General features: G+C 40.0%; 1 protein-coding gene across 5 annotated transcripts; it reads left to right on the top strand.

The window, feature by feature from the left end:
- The first annotated feature begins 1,924 nt into the window (after window positions 1-1,924).
- tbc1d22b (TBC1 domain family, member 22B) lies at window positions 1,925-17,376 on the top strand. 5 transcript variants are annotated; one of them, XM_037773736.1, is made up of 13 exons: window positions 1,925-2,212; window positions 6,117-6,306; window positions 6,415-6,595; window positions 8,415-8,582; window positions 8,745-8,815; window positions 9,018-9,146; window positions 9,921-9,986; window positions 12,729-12,843; window positions 13,309-13,412; window positions 13,501-13,576; window positions 13,814-13,941; window positions 14,120-14,215; window positions 15,024-17,376. In XM_037773736.1, exons 1-13 carry the CDS (start codon window positions 2,157-2,159, stop codon window positions 15,150-15,152), a joined length of 1,509 nt encoding a protein of 502 aa, XP_037629664.1. In that variant the 5' UTR covers window positions 1,925-2,156; the 3' UTR covers window positions 15,153-17,376. The 5 variants fall into 5 exon arrangements, with proteins under 5 accessions (XP_037629664.1, XP_037629663.1, XP_037629662.1 ...); XM_037773735.1 differs by having other exon boundaries at window positions 6,412-6,595; XM_037773734.1 differs by having other exon boundaries at window positions 6,409-6,595.
- Window positions 17,377-17,669: the final 293 nt, after the last annotated feature.

Raw genomic sequence — 17,669 nt, 5'->3', positions numbered from 1 at the left:
AAAGAAAAAGGGAAGTACTTTGCATCATTTAAGTGAAGGGCCAAAATGTAGAGGAAGTATTTTGATTTGTGTATAGCTGGTATGGTAATAGCTGTAGAAGAGCTACTAAAGAGCTTACAGAACATGGCCAGGCAGTACTGCACTGGGTTACTATATATATATATATATATATACTTTATGTAAGTGATTATCCATGGTGGACGTCTGGATTGAGAATGGAGAATACATGATTGGGATTTTTTTTCACTCAATAGGAAAGTGTTTTTTTCCCCATTTGCACCCTCCAATAAGGTCAGAGGTCAGCTAGACAAAACTAGGCTACAGGTTAGGCCTTACAAGTCATCCTCCCACCATGACTGCTTAGCTGCAACCAAAGACGGGATGTCTCTCAACTTTCTCCATTTAAACCCAGATAAAACAGACACTCTTTTAATAGGACAAGACAATTTTCTTTTTAGGCAAACCTTTTTATAGGCCTCATCCACATATGTGTTTGTCTGTTTCAGTCTGGTCTGTCTCTCGTTGTTTCTCTCTTTTCATATTGTAATTATTCTCTGTCTTTATCGTTGTTCGATGTTTTATTTGTTGTGTGAAGCACTTTGTAAGGGTGTGTTTTAAAAGGTGCTGTATATATAAAACTTTACTTACTTACTTACAATGAAATCCATGATCTGTCAGATTCTATGAGGATCATCAAATAGACTATTGTATCCATTTGGTCAAATGTTTGTTCTTTACAGTTTGTGACCTGATATGATTATGTGTAGAGGGAATTACAATAGTCTAGACGGGAGAATATGAAAGTGTGAATTAATAGTTCAAGATCTGTGGAAGACAAGATGCATTTCATTTTTAGAATGTTTCAGAGCGAGTTTAGTGACATGATGGTCAAAAGACATATACCGGTAAAAGATGATACCAAGATTCTTAGCTGTAGGACCGATATTGGATTGAAGTGGGCCAATAAACTGATGAACTGCTGTGGTGCAAAATTGTCTGGTCCTATTAAAAGAATGTCTGTTTTATCTGGGTTTAAGTGTTGATTATTATGGAGTCAAAATGTTTGGTTAACAGCTGTCTAAATTTGTAACCCTATATATATTCTGTATATATGAGCTCTCATTGTAGAAGAAAATGTCTGCTCTCGTGTGGATAGAGGACCTAAATGCATCATCTGGGGGAAAAAAGGGTAGTACTTTGCATCATTTAAGTGAAGGGCCAAAATGTAGAGGAAGTATTTTGATTTGTGTATAGCTGGTAATAGCTGTAGAAGAGATACTAAAGAGCTTAAAGAACATGGCCAGGCAGTACTGCACTGGGTTACTATATATATATATATATATATAAAAAACTTTATGTAAGTGATTATCCATGGTGGATAATATATATATGTATAAATCTATATATGTATATATGTATATATGTGTATATGTATATATAGATATATATATCCTACTATGGAGGCACAGTTTTTGATATTAGCTATAAAAGTACAGTAAATCAGCAATTAACCTTTATTTTCTCGATTAATCATTTGTATAGAAAAAGAGGGGAAATGCTCAAACTTTCCAGAGCAGAAGCACACCCATGTCTCCTGGGTCACAGAGTTTGATGTAACATCTGCCTCTCAGGGTCGATGGTTGTTAGCCCAGTTTACCTGCTGGGTTAACTAGTTTCAACCCCATTGTTCTCCAGCTATAGGAGTTTCTCCACCTCACTGGTATCGTCAGGTGTCAACATGTCCCATCAAAACTGCTTTGCATTTGAATGGTGGGCTACTTCAGAACAACAACAAACTTCTCCTCACCAGCATGAGGTTTCAACATCTCCTCATGACTTTGTATAAGCGAACATCCCTGACGCGTCACTTCCACCTCCTCCTCCTATTGGCTACTGTCACTGCACCTGCTCCGCTCACCAGCCAATCACAGGCGCCGGCTCCGTGTGCTCCAAGATGGCTGCTTCCAGAGCTCAGTTTCAGACATCATCGCATATTGAAAGCTGAATATCACCTGAACATCTTCTGTCTACCTGCGGGTTAAACTCATGAAGAGAAGGAGCTAGACGGAGCCGAGCCGGGCTGAGCTGTTCCTCTATGGTCTGGTCGTGTGAGGAGCCGGTCTGGGTCTGAAGGAGGTTGTTGTGTTGATCCGAGGATGGCCACCGAGAACAGGATCAATTTCTGGAGGAGAAGCGCAAAGGTTCCCGGAAGGTGGGTTCCTATAACTCTCTTTAAACGACACTAAACCAAGTCCAGTCCTTTAGCACGTTTCAGACGGACACAGTTGTTGAAAACAGCATCAGTAGAGATAGATATTATATAACTAAGAACATCATAGTGTCGCTTGAACTCATAGTGAAGTGTGTTTAGGAGTACTAGCTTAAGTACTAGCACTGTGAGTAACCTAAAGAACAGTCATTAGTTGACCTTATTGTGGGTTTCAGCCCGTCCCACTGTCTGGTGTCAGTGTGTATCTTTATAGCAGAGAGAGAGACCTCCACCTCTCTCTTCTCTGCGGTTTCAGTGGAGGCGTCACGCCCGCCATATGCTTCCTCAGTCTGTGCTCAGAGGTGGTGATGACACCTGATATAGGCTATAGCTACTGACAGTGAAGGAGAGTGTGCACTATCTTGATGAGCATCACTGCTGTAATCCCACTCATCTCTTATTTTGCAATCTCTTTAATAAAAGGGAAGAAGTTAAATGACATACATCCTCTTTTTGTTGGCTTTTTGTTTTATTGGTGACCAACAAGTTCACCCACAAGAACTGATTGGCAAGGTCATAGTTTGTCTTTAGTTTAAGATAAGATAAGATATTCCTTTATTAGTCCCACAGTGGGGAAATTTGCAGCAAAGGGGAAAGTGCAAAAAACAAGATGCATCAGCTAACACAGTAAAAAAAAAAAAAAAAAGAGCTAAACAAAGTGAAACAAAATATGAAACATTTAAATAGAAGGCAGTATATACAGTATTGACAATAAAAAAAAACTATTAACAAAATTGCACAAGTGGAAAAATTATATTGCACAGGGTGGACGCTTATTACAAAGTAGAGACTATATGATCTGTTATGGGGGGAAAAATAGCATAATGTTCATGAAGTGGGAGCAGGGAATGACATTAGCACCTGCCACCTGCCTAATACAGGGTAAATGTTGGCTGTGGCAGGTACAAATTCCAGGTCACCTGCCACCATGGCAAATAGGTTTTTCCTTATATTAAGAAATATTATTTTTAAAAAGCAACTCTAGGGGCGCCGGGTAGCTCACCGGGTAGAGCGGGCGCACCATGAATCAAATAGGCGAGACCTTGCTGCAGCGGCCCAGGGTTCGAATCCGACCTGTGGCCCTTTCTGCACTGTCATCCCCTCTCTCTTCCCATTTTTCACCTATCACTGTCAAATAAAGGAAAAAGACCAAAAAAAAGCAACTCTAAAGCCTAAATTAAATATAGTCATGGATTAATGTTACATGATATATTCCATAATTCTACGGTCTGGTACCACTGACTCAGTGGTTACAATTTTAAAACGTTCTACTTAGATTTCAGAAGTGTCAGACAAAAATTGAGTGGCAGGTAGAAATGGTCAGTGACCTGCCACAGTGGCAGGTGAGGAAAAAGGTTCATTTCAGACCCTGAATGGGAGCAATCATGGGGACCATTGCTTTTAATTCAGACCTTAGCACTAGGTTAGTCCCAGCCTGTAGAGCTTGCTCAATAGGCATCATGATAATGGGTTATAATGGGCACTGTGAGGAGCACCTGCAGGGATCTTCTTTTCTTTTATTCTCCTCACCCCTGCACACTTCATTGATAAGACATGACCTATTCATACTCATGTGTATATATCTGTATTGGCTTGTGTGTCTTTATGACTATGAAGAGTGGTTGTCCTGCTCTGGCTCTCTATGAAACTGCCTGGTAGAGAGGGTGGAGCAGCAGAGAGGGGGGTGGTATCTGAGAAGAGATGATCTCTAAGGAGAGGGCGTTGCTGTCCTTGTCACACACACTGATCTTTCTCAAACTGTGGTGTGGGTGGGAGGCTGGAAACCCAAACACAAACACATGTTTGAACAGGGAAGCAAGCAAGCAGCTAGTCCTACTGCCTGTCCTTGAGCCGCTCCTGATAAAACAAGTCTGAGGCAGATAAACAAGAGACTCTCTAGCACTGCCAGATAATCAGCAGGCCCAGTTCCCAGCCCAACCAGGCTTACTGTCAGTTGATTCATGCAAATGACATGAATTAGGTTGACATCATTTAGCCTCAGGCGTGGGAGTTTGACAGAGACCACGCGATACTAGCAGTGATATTTGTTGCTTTGTGATACTCACACAAAAGCCTCTGCGCTACTTTGAGTTAAGCGCTTATCATTAGTGAAATTTCTGCCACACTGACAGTCAGCATTTTGGATAAAAAAAAAGAATAGTCATTAATAAATTCCTTTGTCCCCAATCTGTAATCAGAATATCCTTTTTAAAGAGAGCAGTCTTCTACGAACGACCTCAGTCTGCCCTCTAGAGACAGTCTGAAAAGTAAATTCATGTTTTACTGGCAAATTATTTGTTTACAAAACTGTAACTAATAACTGATTTGTGTTGTTAACACAGACACAGATATGCTGACTTGCCTCAATTCCCAAACTGTGTAACCACAAATATAACGGAGGTTTGACTGTTGAGCATGCATTACTTAATCCAGTAAATCTTTTTTTTTAGCAAAGCCTAAATGTTTGAATGGGGAGGAGGAGGCTGCTGCCTTTGGCTTTGAGGGAAAGGAGTGTTGTGGGTCTGGCCCAGATCCCAGCCTATGACTCTCAACTGTGTCTGCTTTGGGTCGCCAGAGAGTTAGAAAGAAGATTGAACATAATGCCCACCACAGGGTGGTGAAGAACACAGGGGCTGTGCAAGCTGTCCCTTAGTTCTGTTCAATACACAACAGCACAATCTGAATAAGGCGGAGTTAGGGTTATTTAAGAAAAGAGATGATCTGAGCTTAGGCAGAATGCGTGGCTGAATTTGCTGGGTCTGTGCTTCACAAAATACTGTACTCCCCACTGGGTTTCAAGCTTTGCAAAATCACCCAAAAACACATTGGCACATCACTGAGACACAGCCCAAATTAAAACACATTTTCAGGGATCCCCCAAAACTTCCCTTTAAGCGGTCCATCTATCTCAGATATCATCACTCTCCCTGCAGGAAACCATCGATGTGGTAGCTACACCCAGTGTGCCTTCACCCATAAGTGCAAGTCTTTTAGCCATCCTCACACAGGCTGCTCTATACCTATCAGCTGCCTAAGGTATCCTGGTATAAAGAAAGTCAAAAGGTCTTATAGAAACAGTGATCTGGACCAAAGTGTCAATTTCAGCTATGGTGTATTCTCCTCTATGAGCCCTCATTGTTCCTTATGTAATAAGTGAACTGATTTTAAAGGGATTGAGCAACTTACTGTAACTAAGAAACAAGGGACAATATGTTGACAAAGAGCAACACATACAAAGACAGGGCGTGTATCTGCTAACTTTCCTCTGAATAATAATTGATTAGATTTGCTGACTATTAGTATTGGCTAGGTCAAAGACCGGGAAGCTGCATGTGTTTTTCTGCACAGAGGTGACAGCAGTTCACATGTCATCTTCAACAGTGTACAACCAGTTTATGGAGCACAGCATCCACCTCTCGACCCACGATTGCGACGCACGTAAGTGCTAAACCCAACTGGACTGCATGGCGTCATGTTACCCACATGGATACATTTTTATTTGTGCGTTTTATTTCTGTCTCCCATTTTCAACCTTGTTTTGCAGCGCATTGTTCCATGCATCAAGTACTTGAACATGTGTGGATTGCATGCACCAGTACTGTACCAGTGTGACCCAATGTTGACATTCACATCGTTCAACCTATTTGAAAGACTTTCAGTGTGCTATTGCTCCTTTTTTGATGGATTTGAAGTTTAGTTTTTTGTGTTCCTTTTGGCGATATCATCCCCTAAATTTCTGTGTATATTACGTACCAGCACCGCCATGAACGAGACCCTTCAATTCTTTACTTTTCTGTATTCTTTCTCTTTTTCTGTCTGTTTCATGTCTCAATCTGTCCCTCTGCAGGTATCCCAAAGACACAAAGCCCAAGTTCAACAATCTCAAGTCCAAAAAGGCCTCTAGCTTCCATGAATTCGCCTGCAGCACCAATGATGCTTGGGACATCAACGAAGAGGAGGACGAGGATTTCCTCGGGACCCCCGCCCCAGCTTCATCCCTACCATCAGGCCTCCACCCTATGTCCACACAGAACCAGGTATCTACTAGACATCATTTTTTTTTTTTATCCTTGAGCAGTTATGGGCACCGAGTTGGTGTGACATGAAAGGAGATATTCAGATGTGTTTCCACTCAGCAGCAGCAGCAGCAGCAGAATCAGGCTGTGGATACAGAAACCGAGGTGTCAGACAGACTGGCACCTCCCAGGACAGAAGTTCAAGATCTCCAGGATGTGCAAGAGGAGGACGCAGAGGACGCAGAGTGCGAGCATGTCAACGGCAAGGTTGTCAAGTCTAGTAGCGACGTCCACCTCAGCCCGTCCTCAGGTATGTGGGTAATACACTGCAGAAGTTCATTTGGCATTAAGAGCTATTGAGCAGCTTATCAGGTGATTCATAGTGAAGCTAATTACAGAGTTTGTCGGGGGGGACCTCACACTACAGATGGGGTTAGTGGGATTATAACAGGCCTTTTAACATTTTGCAGTTCTGAAAATGTTTATCCAAATGCTCTTATCCCCATGTGCAGTAATGTGTTTACAGTGACACAGACTAATTAAACAACCGAGGAATTTATTAACATGAACACTTATAGTGTATGTTATCTCAGTTATGATCTTTAAGGTCTTTGTGAAAAAGAGTAATTAAAGCTTACCTTCACACATGAATCACAAATGAATAATAGTGTAGCATCCTGAGCATCTTTGCTGGTGGTCAACAGGACAAGACTGTGTTTTATGCCGTGCAATTCCCATCTGATACTGTATAAAACTATGTGAGACAGGATGTTGCTAAAAAGAAGAAAACAAAAACATCACAGTTACCTCCAGATGTAGGATAAAAGAAATATCACACTGGTGCATGAGCTGAAAGCATGCAGAAGATAATTGGAGTAACATTTGTGTATGTTTTATAATGATGCAACATTCTAAATGTAAAAGTTTCAATAGTCCTTGATTATGTTGGCCCAACCCTCGGTAAGTGCGTTACATAAGATCCTCAGGCAGGGTTTGTGACTATATATCAGTCCAGCTGACTTGCTGTGAATAGTCAGTTTATTCACGGGTCACATGGACATCTCAGAAGTCACCTGGCTTCACCCACTGAGCTTGTGCCATCAGAGCCCCGTGGTTACAGGCACACTAATATATTTTAAATCCGAATTTCATGTGCTGTTTCATTGTTTTGTGTGTGTTTGTTTGGTTTTTATTTGGTTGTCCTATTTCACGTTGCCAAGAGGAAGGACATTGTCAGACAAAGAGAACGCCTACACACTTTAAAAAAAAAAAAAAAACTACATTTAGAAAAGTATAAAAAGATAGGGGATGATCTGTCTCCATTTAAAATATATTAATTAAATGATTCAAAGATAAATAGATCAGTAAAGATATTTTAAAATGGGTTCAGTTGTTGAGGAAAAATCACTTTTCTGTGTTAGGGTTAGATAAGCAGTGCTGTTCCATTTGAATGATAAAAAAAGCTTTTTTAAAACATGCAGAATCTGATGATTTCCAGTCTAAAAGTCTCTTTTTTGCTGCAATCATGCCCCATATTAAATGAACGCTTGTTGGTGGCTGTATGAAATACTCCTTGTCATCTCAGAATAATCAAACATTTTTAAATTCTGTTTTGATCTCTTTCTTAAGTACAATCAAATTGTTTTAGCTAGTAATCACATACTGTATGACAGGGTCAAACCAAAATAAATTAAAGTGACCCCTCAGCTAATTTATACTCATCACATAATGATACTGAAGAATAGATTTTATTCAGTTTCATTTTGGAATAATATATAATTATAATACACTTCTGTGATATAAATAGTTCCTCATTCTGGTACCGTGACATTTATATGGGAAGTCCAAGCATCTCTATATATGGTATTAACTATAGAAGTAAAGGTGGCAATAAGATGGGAAATTAAATGTCTAGATTGAGGTTATCAATGAAAAAGATCAAACAATACATACATTTTTGACCTAACTTTGTAAGGAGGGATGTTAAGTTGAACATTATGTCTCATTTGCAGGGTTTTATAACTTGTTGTGGGTTTCTTCTTGTGTTCATAAAACAGTTTGTAAAGTCTACACAAAGTTGTTAGGACTACAGTATTAGATTTTCATTTTCTTGTGTGGCCCCTCGACAGTTCGCTCCACGCTACAGAAACAGCAGTCTCTCCCAGTTCGTCCCATCATCCCGCTGGTGGCTCGCATGTCGGACCAGAACGCGTCGGGGGCACCACCCATGACGGTGCGGGAGAAGACCCGGCTGGACAAATTCAAGCAGCTGCTGGCTAGTCCCAACACTGACCTAGGTAGGAGAGCAACACAGCCTCGCACTTTCATACTGTAGATACAGAGTCATTATTGGCTAACACTACACTCTGGGTTACAGCCAGCTGAATATGCTGTCTGTCTGTCTGTCTGTCTGTCTGTCTATCTCATGTGTGTTCATATCTTGCTCTGTGCTGTTGCAGAGGAACTCCGAAAGCACAGCTGGTCGGGCATACCAAGAGAAGTCCGGCCAATCACATGGAGGCTTCTCTCTGTAAGTCTCATGACCTTCAGTTTTGCAATATAACATGTTCTGCCCTGCATCTTGGCTTGTTGCATTCCTTTTTAGAAAATGCTCACATAATATCAAAATCAAACATATCTCCTCTCTTTTCTCTTATCTGGATGTTCAGTACTGTTCGACTGAAACTGTTCACCTAACTGGCGCTTCTTCTCTTCTCCTCGCTCTCTGACAGGGCTACCTGCCGGCCAACAAGGAGCGCAGAGAACTGGTGCTAACAAGAAAGCGAGAGGAATACTTTGGCTTCATAGAGCAGTATTACCACTCCAGAACAGACGAGCACTATAAAGACACATACAGACAGGTAATTATACAGTTATACAGTTAAAGGGAAAATTCTCCACCTTTTTACGTGGATGTCCAAGTGTTGATGGTAAATGTAACCGTGCTATACTAACATAGAAAGCTGAGTTCTCTTGCTGTTCTTTCTTCGCCGTTATTTGATTTGATGTGACGGTGACGTAGTCTGAGGCAGGAAGAACTACAGGCTGCTATTTCAGCTTGGATTTCCAGTCTCTGCCTCTGGGTAGCCTGGGGGGCGCCGTGCTCTAGATGTCGTTCAAAAACAGAACTTCCTAAACCTTTTGTAAGTTGTGTAAATAAAGTAAAAAAACAAAAAATAGAACTTCCTCGTTCTCTTTGCTTGTATTGCAAGCTAGCTACGTTTCCAACAGAGAGAATGGCATCCCAAAATATGAGTGCAGAGGATGTTATGGATGAGGAAACATTTTAGTGTTTTGGCTGACTCAGATGCAGCAGAGAGAGACCGAGGCTGCGACTGCATTAGCAGTGCAAGAGGATATGGGCAGTGGGGACCTTTCGGGCGTCAGAAACTCGCGCGCAATGCACCCTGCACCCTCTTTCAATAAAGCAGCACTGACGAATGTATTGCTTCAATCAACAAAATCCACCATCAACTCTGATTGGACATCCACATACATAAAAGGTGGCAAATCTTCCCTTTAACAAATGAAGAAAAGTCATTAGACTGTTAATTATTTTTTAAATCAGTAAACACAAGCATGGTGTCTGCTTTGATTTACCTGAGTAACATCTCAATCATGTTGCTTCCTGTCAGATTCACATCGATATTCCAAGGACCAACCCTCTGATTCCCTTGTTCCAGCAGCCCGTAGTACAGGAGGTAAGATCTGAACTGCTAAAGAGCAGTGGGATTACAAACAGTTCAAATATCTTAGTAGTTCATCCAAAGTGCATGAGGGTGATTGTTTTTGTGTTCTTCATAATGATGGGTGCTTTGTGTTGAGTTTGTTTTGGTTCATCTGTCAAATTAAAAGTGAAGCAGGAGCCTGTATCATGAAGTGGGTTCGCCAGCTGGCTCACTTCTAACTGGACTAGATCACCATGGTAACCTATGCTGCATGGGTAAAGGGAAATAAGGTAGTGACTAATGGGGACAACAATTTTTTATAATTGGTCCAGTATTGAGGAAGAACACTATAACCGGCAGCCGCCAAACAAGCTGTGAGGGCAGGTGAGCATTGTCAATGTAACGTTACGATCACTAAAAGTGCTTGTTTTTACCACTGACAGGCTCAGATTGTTATTATAAGTGTCTGAAAACATTATGGAAAGGACCCTACGGAGAAATAAAACCTTTTTCTTACCTTTCACTTTATCTGGACTGTTTGTTATTGTGTCCAAGTCCCACTCAAGGAGAAGTCTCATTGTGAAATCTGAATATCCGTATGCTCTGTATGCTCAAATAAATACCGGCGTCCATAGAATTCAAAGATCTCATCTACACTGTGGAAATCATCTCAATTTTCAGCCGTGACATTGAAAATCTTTTAGATAACACTAAGCTACACTTTCTGTTCTCCAACACAACAAACTCTGCCCGGCTGACACTCACGTTTCCACCGTGGATGTTTTCCACTGTGGATGTTTTCCACCGTTGTCTTCCGGCAACACGCCAGATTTCAGAACGAGACTCTTTCCATAATGTCAGACACTTATAATAACAATCAGAGCCTGTCATGGCAAATACAAGCTCTTTTAGTGGACTTAAATGATGATGCCAGCTTGCCCCAATAGCACCATATTTCAGGCCGCGAGCAGCTGCGGTCTGCAGTGCTCTCCCTCAATACTGGACTAATTTCAGAAATTGTTGTCCCCATTAGTCAGTCAGACACAAAAACATGGGAAAATAGGGTCCAGGTTGAAAAGTACCGAAGTTACCCTTTAAATCTGCTTAGACTCAATGAGATGATGAGTGGAAATAAAAGGTATAACCACTATTGCCTTTTATTAGAAAATACAAATCCACACTTTGTTTATAAGCTTAATAAGTTATAAATACAAATAAGAAATCTTTTACATGCGCTCATACCTGGATTGGAAAACCCAGCGTTACAGATTAAAGATGTTAGGCCCAGTGAAACCCGGTAACCGAAAAAGAGAGCCACACTGAGTTGAACTTGTACCGTGATACAGGACTCACTTCAGAAAATCACGATTTGGCTTCAACTCATGTCAAGTAGAGACAAATGAGGTGGGAGAGGCTCCGACTTCAGATACACTTAGATGTTATCAGACGTAGATAACTCATGACCCTGTGAATTGTATTGTGCTGTAACTGTGGCAGCCTCTGAGGAGGAACCTGCCTCAGATTACTACATTAGAGGATCTTTGCTGTAAAAAAGGAACTTGGCTTGTTCCTCAAAAGTGGTGATTTCATGTGGGTTTTCAAAACCCCAAAGATTTATGTCTAGATTAACCAGAAACCTGTGACTGGGTTTCATCACAGCCTCATTAGAGCAGGGCAATAATCCTTTGTTAATGTTCAGCATTATCAACTTCCAGTGAATTTATGGTGAAGAATTTTGTCTGATGTAACCCATAACAGCAGAACACGTTATTGCATTGAATATCAGTTTTATTTAATTTGCATATACAGTAAATAAATGTGCAATTTCTGCAGAAGTCAGCATTTGAAATGACGTAGTGCAAACTTTCACGTTATGTCACTGTAAATATAGATAGTGTAGTGTAGCGTTTGACTTTACACTACAGTAAATCCTCCATTCATACAAGACAAAATGATGAGTGTGACTGTTTCTGCTTGTTTTTATTCAACACAACAAAGTTAAGATATTTATCTAATTTAAATGTATTTCTTAGAAGTTTAAAGAAGCACACCAAAGTCTGTTTACTTGTCATGAGGAATGCTACTCAGCCTGTGGAAACAGTTACATGATGTCTTATGTGGTTCTGAAGGGATCTTTCTAAAGTCTGGGAAATGAACCCTGAGGACATCATCACAAACTGGGCACGTGGAGTTTGAAAGATGTGGGCCTTTACCAGGCAAGATGACATTCGTTGCATTATGGGAAATGTAGGACCCATTTGTTTTTGGAGCTTGACCCATTTTAAAAACTAAATTCCTTTTTAATCTATCTCTCGTGAGTCCCCCAACTAATGGATGTGCAATACGAAATCACTGGAGTAACCTTTTAATAATCAAAAATACAAGTTACTGTAATACTGCAAGACAAATAACATAAAACTACACGTAACACAACTGTAACATTAGCAGTAGTGTTGCAGTGCTGCTCACCAGGGTAGTGTTGCATTGATTTAGTGATCTGTACATGTAGTAATAAGCATTGAAACGTGTGCTGATGTGAGATGTCTGTATTCTGAGGATGTGATTTAGTGTTTTAAGAGTGATTTAATTGTTTGGCTCTTTGCATCAAAAGGTTTGCACACTGTAACTCAAAGCAACATACTGAATGCCTAAAATATTTCAACTGAAAGTTGAGAATCATAATGAAAATGACTGAGTGGTGTTTGCCTTCTAATCTCATAATACATCTGGTAAACACAATATTCAACTATTTTGTTGTTGTCTTCCTTTCCTCAGGTGTTTGAGCGTATTCTCTTTATCTGGGCCATCCGTCACCCAGCCAGCGGTTACGTCCAGGGAATCAACGATCTGGTCACACCCTTCTTTGTCGTCTTCCTCTCTGAGTTTGTCAGTAAGTTATTGGTGGAATATTCCCAGCATAGAGACACGTTATATTCACACTGGACCAAAATGACTCATGTCAGCCTTTGGTCCATTTTATGTACCTATATTTTACAACGTTGTTACTAGGGTTGTCCCTGAATCAGGATTTTCACACTCAACATTATTACTGATGTATTTTCTTCCATGAACCTTACCTTCAAACACATGATTGACTCCCCTGCCCCGGTAGTGTCAGCTCATCTGCAGAGCAGCCGTCCCACACTAAACCCCACATGTCTCGGATGTAAAGTTTACAGCCTGCCATGCTGTTGCTCCTGCATGGCTCTGTGTTTTTTTTTAGCTACGGCTATGATCACTGTACACAAAGCACCCAAGGTCATAAACATTTCTGCAATCAATCTTTAATAAGAGTCATCTGTGTGAGTCGGGCCATTTCTGTTTCCCTCACTGTTACTTGTTGTTGTTCCAACAGAGGATGTCGAGAACTTTGAGGTGTCAGTGCTGCCTCTGGACACCCAGAGAAACATCGAAGCTGACAGCTTCTGGTGCATGAGCAAGCTGCTGGATGGAATACAGGTGTGGTCACACACCCATACATACATCTCAATAAACACTTGTTTAAAACTGTACATGTGCCAGTTTGCTGAAAATGATATCCTTTCAGGACAACTACACCTTTGCTCAGCCTGGAATCCAGAACAAAGTGAAAGCTTTAGAGGAGCTGGTCAGCAGGATAGATGGTAAGTGGACTCCTGTCAGTCCAGAAGGAGTTTTGTGTGTCACATTAGGTTGCACTTTGCACTGACATGTGCCCTGCTCATTCCTCTTTTGGGCTTGTTTGAGCTCATAAATGTAGAGAGGGATAAACGGCTGCACAGCTGATTCCAGATTTGAGCTATTGACAGGAAACCCACAATCGTAACATCTGTGTTTGTTTCTTTGTATGCGTTTGTTTGTTTGTGTGTATTTGTCTCCAGAGGACATTCACAATCACTTCAAGAGGTATGAGGTCGAGTACCTGCAGTTTGCTTTCCGATGGATGAACAATCTGCTGATGAGGGAGCTGCCGCTTCGCTGCACTATTCGTCTCTGGGACACCTACCAGGTAGAGCAGAGCGTACACCAACAACAAATAGAAAGTAATCCAGTACAGCAGCAGCACAAACCGCAGCCTGAAAAAACTACTATAGAATTCACACTGCTACAAGTACGGCCCCTCATACATTATCTGTTAAGTTGACTTTCTTCTCCATGTTTGATTTTCTTTGCTTGTTTTACTACAGGCTGAAGCGGAGGGTTTCTCCCACTTCCACCTGTACGTCTGTTCTGCTTTCCTCATTGAGTGGCGCAAAGAAATCCTCTCCATGGTTGACTTTCAGGTACCAATCTGTCGTCTTTGTAGTCACACTACACTTAACTGAGAAAGTAACCACTGAATATTGATTGAAGTCCCAAGAGATGGTAACAGGCCTTACTGTAAAGACAGGTTTATGGAAGCAAAGAGAAAGACTGAGATCATTTTAATATTATAAGCAACTGAATATGTCCCCTTGAATTGTAATAACTTTGGTGATCCCTTAGCAAAAATTGTATTTGACCAAAGCTTTGGTTTCATGACCAAATACCTGCAAAAACAATGACATCCCCATGAGCCTCAGCTGTACTTTGTGGTTAGTGCTACTTAGCAAATGTTAACATGGTGAACAGACAGTAGTACAGTATACCTGCTAAACATCAGCATGTTGTCATTGTGGGCATGTTAGCATGCTGAAGTCAGCGATTGTCTTATGTGTGAGTCAATGGAATATTCTCTGGTTTTGGCTTGTTGGTTGGATAAAACAATACAACGATAATTGATCAAAACAATAATCGGCAGATCAACTAATGATGAAAATTGTCATTAGTTGCAGCCCTAAATGCAGATAGATGGTTATCAAAGTAAAATATTTTATAAATTCTGTGGTATTTAAAATCCAGTGGTGATTACAGCCTCTCTTTGCTTCCATGCAGATTGTAGTATAAGTTAGTAGTGAGTTGTATCTATGTGTATGCATGCACACCTGATTCTACTGTCTCAGATATATACTAACATACATACTTTATATATTTGTGAAATCCTATTTGTTATTAACCTCTACCTTCCGAAATATTGTCAGTGTCTAAAAGAAGATTTCTGTCGCTCTCCAGGGCCTTCTTATGCTACTGCAGAACCTTCCTACAATCCACTGGGGTAACGAGGAAGTGGGTCTCCTCCTGGCTGAGGCTTATAGACTAAAGTACATGTTCGCAGACGCGCCCAGCCACTACAAAAGATAGGTCTGAGGCCGCCTCACAGCAAGCACAGCCCACTCTAAAATCAAACCAGACTGTTGACTGGACGGACTCACAGTATCTGAGATAGTCCAGACAAGTGTCCAAGTGTTGTCTTTGAGGTAACCTGGAAGAGACTGATGAAGACACAACACGTATCCTGTGAAAATGAAGTCCAGTGAATGTCGCATTGGATCTGGGTCTATGGTGTAACCATAGAGCTCAGTGAATATAAGACTATTTGCAGTCAATGTACTGCACTGTATCAACGGACTGTTACAGTATGAATAACCATAGCTATGCCTCATTGGTTTACTTACACAGTTTTTGGTCATGCAACATTAATTGTCTCTCAAGTGAAATGTACACTCAGAGGAACACGCTGTAATATAAAGGGATGATATTATTAGTGAAAGATGGCATCTACAGATTCTATTTTTTTGAAGATATGTTTTGGAGTTTGTTTTAAAAATCTTGGATTTAGGCAACTACAATACTTTATTTTCTCTTTTAAAACTTTTAGTCTGACACTGTTAAGCTGTTATAAATAAGATGGACCCCCCCCCTTTTTTTTCAGATAAGAGAGCTAATTTATGAGTAGACTTATGCTTTGGTTCAGGGATACCAAATTTGCACTGTACAATCAACTTATAAAAGTCCTTATTTCGGATTTAAGTGAGTCAGTTTAATTGGTTGCCAGTATAGATTTTGGATTATATTAGGTATTAGACCTAAGAGTAGCAAATATTGGGTACTGCGTTTTATTCCAGGTTGTGTTTTGGGTTAAAAGTGGAGGAACTGATTTGGTATTAGTTTGCCTTGGTCATTATAATGATAATAATAATGAATCACTATGAGGCTTTTGGGTATAATATGATATATATCAACAGTGGTAACATTAGAATTGTACTGCCTGTGAATAGACCAGGAACAATGGAGACCTTCTGGTTAATGTAGCTTTGAAATTCCTTGTTCATAAATCAGCTCAATTATTTAATTTTGGAACTGACTAAGATAAATCTCAATTTTAATATTTTCGACAGTTAAAATTTGTATATACAGATTGTGGCACATAGTAACACACTGATAACTGGCACAAAATTAGATCAGTAACAACAAGTTTTTGTCTGAAACTTTTCAGACTTTACGCATAAAGATGGGGGTAAATGATTGATCGTATGATAATCTATGAAGTATCTCATTAGATACCTGTGGTTACTGTAATAAAAAAGTGCATATGCATACAAGTAGTTAACCTTGTTTGATTTCCTCAGTTTAGGATAATAATAATAATTGTTTATGGGGTTTGAAGATATTTTTAAAATGGAAGAAATGCCTTCTCAATGCTTGTTCAGTACTGAAGGATATCCTACTTGAGACAGTCCTGTGGACACAGTGCAGCTCACAATATATGACGATGCCTTTGTTATGAGCATTTGTAATGTTCTCTTGTCTTTTAAAGTGTACAGTAATACGGATTAATGCTTGTATTTTATATTTGTCTGAGGTTCAGGTTAGGTTGCTCTTGTATCTGTGACCATTTGGGGGGATTATGTGTGTTACCACTCATCTACCTTCATTACCAGTGATAATTATAACACAATGTATGTTTGAAAGATATGACAATCATTAGCCTTTGATACTTTGATTTCCCCTACCATCAGATGTGTTTTTAAGGATTTTGCTTTGGTCATTTTGGAGCATTCTGAAGCAAAAAGCAGGATTTACTGTGCATTACATTCCTGGCTGGTGACTGTAGACTACAACAAATTGAACGGAGAAACATATTTCATGGTTTGCAAGAGTCGTTATTCATATTCAGGAATTATTCGGTCCTTAAGCTTGAGGTCTAAGTTACTTTAAGGCATTACACTCAATGAAGTTCTTCTGCAGATACGACAGTACTAAAATTCAGAGTCAGTGAAATAGAAAAAAGAAATAGATCATTTTTATTTTTGGAGAAATCTAACACTGTCATATACTTATTTATGGTTTATTCCTTGCCAGCTTTTGCTTTATTGTGTTCATCAACTTTTGTTTTACCCATCTGAAACATGTTGAATGTTTTTGTGAGTGTTGTTGAATGTATGCCTTTAGCCTTAAAGTCGTTTTTTTTTTTCCTCATTCAGGTACGCCAACTGATTGTTCACTCCATGCTGTTTTTATCTAAAGGGTCATTATGTCCTCAGAATATGATGTTGATAACTAAAGGCTGACAAAATAAAAAAAAATAAAAAAACTTGTTGATTTGTTTGACATGTGTTTAAATGCTGTTTCAACAATAATAATATGCCAAGTCTTTATTGGGCTTCAGTAGTCAGGGCTGGTTTAAATGAAGAAAAATATGTAATGCTGTAATTACAGTAACACCGATATTAAACCATTGTTATTCTTCATTTTTGGCATTTGTGTGTCTTTTGATAGCAACAAATTACTCACAAACACTTGTTTAGCGGCAGGCTGCTGCTCCCCAAGTGCTCCACAGACAGACTCAGGAAATCCTTTGTCCCCCAGAGCCATCAA

The sequence above is a fragment of the Sebastes umbrosus genome, chromosome 6, assembly GCF_015220745.1.
Source record: "Sebastes umbrosus isolate fSebUmb1 chromosome 6, fSebUmb1.pri, whole genome shotgun sequence".
NCBI classification, from domain to species: Eukaryota; Metazoa; Chordata; class Actinopteri; order Perciformes; family Sebastidae; genus Sebastes; species Sebastes umbrosus.
The sequence above is the reverse complement of the archived record's forward strand: the minus strand, read 5'-3'. Positions and strand labels throughout refer to the sequence as shown.

Coding starts and splice junctions, on each gene's coding strand:
- tbc1d22b (XM_037773733.1), top strand. CDS start 2,157: ATGGCCACCGAGAACAGGATCAATTTCTGGAGGAGAAGCGCAAAGGTT. Junction 9,987..12,728: donor AGCAGCCCGTAGTACAGGAG/GTAAGATCTGAA, acceptor TCCTTTCCTCAG/GTGTTTGAGCGTATTCTCTT. Junction 13,577..13,813: donor GCTGGTCAGCAGGATAGATG/GTAAGTGGACTC, acceptor ATTTGTCTCCAG/AGGACATTCACAATCACTTC.